This window comes from Prosopis cineraria, unplaced genomic scaffold (assembly GCF_029017545.1).
Source record: "Prosopis cineraria cultivar Desert tree isolate PC_DT_omini unplaced genomic scaffold, ASM2901754v1 PC575, whole genome shotgun sequence".
Lineage (NCBI taxonomy): Eukaryota > Viridiplantae > Streptophyta > Magnoliopsida > Fabales > Fabaceae > Prosopis > Prosopis cineraria.
In genome coordinates, this window is record NW_026555900.1 from 1,928 (window position 1) to 7,567 (window position 5,640).

The following is a 5,640-nucleotide window of genomic DNA, read 5'->3' on the forward strand; positions in this document are numbered from 1 at the left end:
GAAGGGTAATCAAAGACACACAAAATAATATATCCAGGTAATAAGCCAGTCTAGTTACGTTGTTTGTATCAAATGAATGAAAATATTTCACTCTCTATTCAAAAGATAGCTACAACAATAATATATTGAAAAGGGTGGTCCTGATTTAAGATTGAAAGAAGGGACTTTCCTTTTCTCTTCACTTTCCTCATCTCCACCTTTCATATATTATTTTGTTAAATAGTCTTTTTTAAAAGATAGAATTAATGAAAGGTGAAGATGGGAGAAATGGATAGAAATGAAAAGAAAAAAAGGAGTCTCTCTTTCTCTTAAGATCTCTAGTAATTAAATTTATGGGCTTCACACAATAACTATACACTTTCCCATGCTTCAATACAAGCGTCCATCATAATTCTAGATATTTGTAATACTCCCTTTGTTTTTTATTATAAACAAAAACTGTTATATGTCTCATTTATTAAGTCATCAATAGACCTTAAAGTAAATATGTTGTGAGCGATCTTAAAATAATTATTCATTTTTATATAAGGAAATGGCAATTGTCAAAAGCATTTATTGCATTTTTTTATCAAATTACCTCTTATAAAGTCAATGTTCATTTTTATGAGAAAAATTTGTTTCATTAATTATAATAATAGTTTAGTTTAATTTTTTTTAATTTCAGACATAATTATTATATTTAACTAATTTTTTAAAATTATTTGAGAGTTGATTATTTTTCTCTTATAGTATCCTCCCTCTATTTTTATATATAAAAAATAATTATATCACACAGTTTAAAAAAATTTAATTAATAGTAATAATTGTGTTTGAAAATAAAAAATTAAGTTAAAATACCTTTCTTAATCAAAATAAGAAGGCATTCATTGTTTGTTAATAAAAACGGAATAATAGCTTGAATCTTAGCAATAGCATTAACAACTGATTAATATTACTTGAGATAGATTAGATGTGTAAATTTAGAAAGAGTCCATTGACTGCAAAGTTGAAATACTTGACTTAATCTTAACAGTAATTTTTTTGGCCGAACTCAATCTTTACAGTAATTACAACCCCATGCCAGCTGGACAAACAATAAATGAAGTTGTGAATGACACTATTAAATATACCATTTATTGTAGTATTTAAATCACCAAAATTGGATCTTGTTTTACATATGCAAGATGTATTGATTATTTCTCAATTTGTATAATAATCTATATTGATTTATATATTTGTTTTTTTAAAAAATAATGTTTCCATCGTTTAAAATAAATGGCCACCAAACATAATTATTTAATGAACACCGTGTGAACAAAAACCAAGAAAATGGCGACCAAGTTAGTCAATTTATTTTTTTTAATTTTATAAAGAACGGATCTTAACATGATAAAATTAATAATATCCACTCATATAAAATAATATAATTTGTTTTGAGAGAGTCATATCCATCTGGTGTCTTCCAATAATACTAAATACTAAATAGTTATAAATACATCAAAATTAAATTAAAAATACAAATATATTAAATTAAATATATGAACACTCCTTCCATGTACCCATTCAATTTATCTTTAAATGATTCCACAGATGTTTAGTTTTTACAAGTTGCAATATTTATTCTCAAAGAGAGTTGTTTTTTTTAAGGGGGGGGTGGTAAATAGAAGAGTTGTATTTAAATTACTTGAGACAAAAAGTCAATGATAGGGGCACAGAGGGGTCTTTATCTTGGCCTAAAAGACAGCTGGAGGGAAAAATTGTCCTTTTTTAACCTTTTATTATTTATATTAAAATTTGTCATTTTATTTAATCACTTTTTATTTTTATTTATATAAATAAAATAACATCAGAACTATGAAATTATATTGATATATTTTATCATTTTGAACTATAATTTTAAAAACTAGACTGAATATTATATTGACAGTCAGACACTTAAATTGTAGTCCAACCTTTCTTTGACGATTATGATTAATTTAATATTTTTAAATAATATATATCTGAATCATAAAATTAAGTTCATCCATAATTATAAAACTAATTTAAATATAATATATATATATATATATATAATAAACTTAAGTAAAACAAGAAAGGGATAAAACATAAAATCTTAGATAAAATTGAGCAATAAAAACCAAGGTACGTAAAACCGGACCGGTCATTAAACCGATCATGGCACTGGGCCACGGGTTAGTGGTTCAATCGGGGTTGAACCGGTGGCAAACCGGTCATGATTAAAATAATACAATTTAAATAAAAAGACATTAATTATAAAAATATTCAACCAAATCCAACCACTCAAAAGTCTAACAATAATAAAATACTATATTTTTGGACTTAGCATGCTCTATCTTTAATTTTTCATTTTTTTACTTCAATTTTACTTTTTTTGTTATCTTTTTTCCGAACTCAGAGCTTTGAAAAATTAAAAATGAAAAAAAAAAATCAAAAACGACGTCGTTTTGAGGTAAAAGTCTGAAAAAATATTAACTCGGTTAACCCAGTCAACCCACCGGGTTATCCGGGTTATACCGAGTTGAACCCGGGTTGATCGGATTACACCGGTTTACTCCCTCACTGGGTTAAGAGCCAACCCAGACCGGACAGGGGACCGGTTCACCGGTTTTCGGGTTGACCCGGCCGGTTTGGTCCGGTTTTCAATATCATGATAAAAACATGTTGGGATGCTGTAAAGATTCAAAAGAGACGTTTTCAAGATTTAAATCTCATGTTCAGTCTTTACTGATCATTCAACATGTCACTGTGATCCCTTTAAATAATTATATATAAATACATACACATACATAAAATATTTATTCATTTTTGAATAATATAATACAAAAAAGAAACAAGCTCAAAGTTAAGCAGAAATGACTATTTTTTTTTTGAAAATTAACAAGGTTACTTTAGCTGATAAATAAATTTATAAAAATAAAATAGTCATATTTTATTTTATTTTAGTTAATAATTTAATTAAAATAATCATTTTTAAAATTATAATAACAATATATTTTCTGTCAAAAATTAAAATGTCTTTTTCCTTTGAACGGATACAACCGAGGAGGGTGCCGATGTCGTTTGGCAACGTCGTTGCCTTGACCCAAACTATCATCGCTCTTCAGAGGCCTTCACGGATCCAACTGACCGGGATCTCTTCGCGCTCTCCTCCACTCTGGGCCTGGATCCGCCGCGTTTCTCACCGGAAGGAAAACGACGGCGGTTATGTCCTCTATCATCAAGGTACTCATTGCTGACTTTCTTTCAGTTTCACATATCTTTCTTCTCATTCTCTTTCTATTCAATCTTTCATCCATTCTTGAACGTTTGAAGAGAACTGGGACAAGGGGAAAAATAAAAGAATGATACTTTAATTCATCTTCATTTGTTTTCCTATGTGTGAAATCAGTTAATGTAACTAACTGTGCACCGGAGGCTCCAATTTTTATCTAGGATAAGGATTTGTTCCCGTGTTTTTGCCCCTTTTTTTGTGAGCCCTTTGAAGCGATAACTTATGTTCTTGCTAATTTTAATTATTAGGCAATATTGTGTGATCTCCAGGTTCTGTGGACAATTTGAAGTTTTCATGGCCTTAAGCTTGCTTCCATCTTGTGAATCCCATTATTAGTGAGAGCAAGCTGTAGGGCTGTTGATTTGAATAGAATAAGCAAAGTAAATGCTTGGACCTAGAAGTGCAGGTGAAGAATGTGCAAGATGACGATGAGGTTCCCCAAGCGTTACTTGATTGTTATTTTGACCTTCATCTGCACATCAGTTTGTTACATAGAACGGGTTGGCTTTTCGATTGCATACACTATAGCTGCTGATGCTGCCAAAGTGAATCAATCTAGTAAAGGGGCAATACTTTCTACATTCTATTATGGATATGCTTGTTCACAAGTGCCAGGAGGATGGGCAGCTCAGAAAGTGGGGGGTTGGAAGATCCTTCTTCTTTCATTTGTGTTGTGGTCAGCAACTTGTGCATTGGTTCCACTTGATCCTAATAAAGTATTAGTATTGGTGATAGCAAGATTGCTTGTTGGTGTGGCCCAAGGGTTTATATTTCCCTCTATACACACAGTTCTCGCACAGTGGGTTCCTCCTCATGAAAGATCTCGCTCTGTTTCTCTTACGACATCTGGCATGTACCTCGGTGCAGCACTAGGAATGCTTTTTCTTCCTAGTCTGGTGAAGTTTAAAGGTCCTCAATCCGTATTCGTTGCTGAGGCAATACTGGGTGCTTCATGGTCGTTACTTTGGTTCAAATATGCGAGCGATCCACCCCGTGTTGAGCATCCAAAAGCAACTGGGGAATCCTTGTTGCCTATTAAAGGGAGCCACAGAAACAAAGTTGAAAATGGAAGAGTTTCAGTTAAAACAACAAAAATCCCTTGGATTAAAATTCTAACCAGCTTGCCAGTCTGGGCAATTGTTGTCAACAATTTCACTTTTCATTATGGTTTATATGTGTTGATGAATTGGCTGCCAACATACTTTGAATTGGGCCTTCAACTTAGCCTTCAAGATATGGGTTCTTCTAAAATGATGCCCTATCTGAATATGTTCATATTCTCAAACATTGGTGGGGTTGTAGCTGATTATTTAATCACCAAGAGAATAATGTCTGTAACTAGAACCCGGAAATTCTTGAACACCATTGGATTTCTTGTTGCTTCCCTTGCTTTAATGGTAATTCCCATTTTCAGAACTTCGGGTGGTGCTGTCTTCTGTTCTTCTGTTGCTCTTGGTTTCTTGGCACTAGGCAGAGCTGGGTTTGCGGTGAACCACATGGATATTGCTCCAAGATATGCCGGAATCGTGATGGGAGTTTCTAACACTGCAGGTACATTAGCCGGCATAGTCGGAGTTGACCTTACGGGCAAGCTTCTTGAAGCTGCTAAAACTGCTAATTCAGATCTTACAAGTCCTGAAAGCTGGAGAGCAGTGTTCTTCATTCCAGGCCTGCTATGCATTTTTAGCTCTTTAATATTCTTACAATTTTCAACTGGAGAGAGAATTTTTGACTGAGGTAGGCATGCCGATTGATGGTAGCACGGCTCATTGGCTATGCTATTTATCTGGAGATTGGATTGTTTTATTTGTCCAGATTATACCATTCTTGGACAGGAGAGATCATATACCAAGTTTCGTAGCTCCAGCCCCTAAGCAACATTGATGATGTTCTGTTGTTTTTTAATGTAGAATTTTTTCTTACAAACTTGTACCATTCATAGATATCGTAAATGTATAATCATATTGGAAATTCAGGAACCTCAATTCCACAGCCATAGCTATCAAGAAATAATTTGGGGGCAGAGCTTATACTGTTACATGCTTTAGAGCAAGGAATTCTACTGCTAGGGATTTTCTAGAAAGAAATTAATTAAAAGATTTTAAAAATCGTGATTATTTTTTAAAATTAAAATTATTATTGGATTTAAGAAACCTGTTATTACTTATTAGGTTCTAAAGTAATTATGGTCAACATTGAGAAAAATGAAAATAAGAAGGTTGTTGTTGTATTTAAAAAAAATGAAAGGTTGTCCTTTTTTTTCTTTTTTAAGTATTTTGAGATCAATATTTTTTTTGGAAATTTTGCCAAAGATCCCTATTGCTTTAAAGAACTTGGAATTTGTTTAAGGACTTTGGTTCTTTAGAAGA

The 5,640-nt window shown here is 32.2% G+C and overlaps 1 protein-coding gene across 2 annotated transcripts; it reads left to right on the plus strand.

Moving 5' to 3' along the window:
* The first annotated feature begins 3,054 nt into the window (after window positions 1–3,054).
* Window positions 3,055–5,299, plus strand: LOC129297632 (probable anion transporter 5). Of its 2 annotated transcripts, none has more exons than XM_054935972.1 (2): window positions 3,055–3,222; window positions 3,520–5,299. In XM_054935972.1, exon 2 carries the CDS (start codon window positions 3,685–3,687, stop codon window positions 5,005–5,007), a length of 1,323 nt encoding a protein of 440 aa, XP_054791947.1. In that variant the 5' UTR covers window positions 3,055–3,222; window positions 3,520–3,684; the 3' UTR covers window positions 5,008–5,299. The 2 variants fall into 2 exon arrangements, with proteins under 2 accessions (XP_054791947.1, XP_054791946.1); XM_054935971.1 differs by having other exon boundaries at window positions 3,541–5,299.
* The last annotated feature ends 341 nt before the right edge of the window (window positions 5,300–5,640 follow it).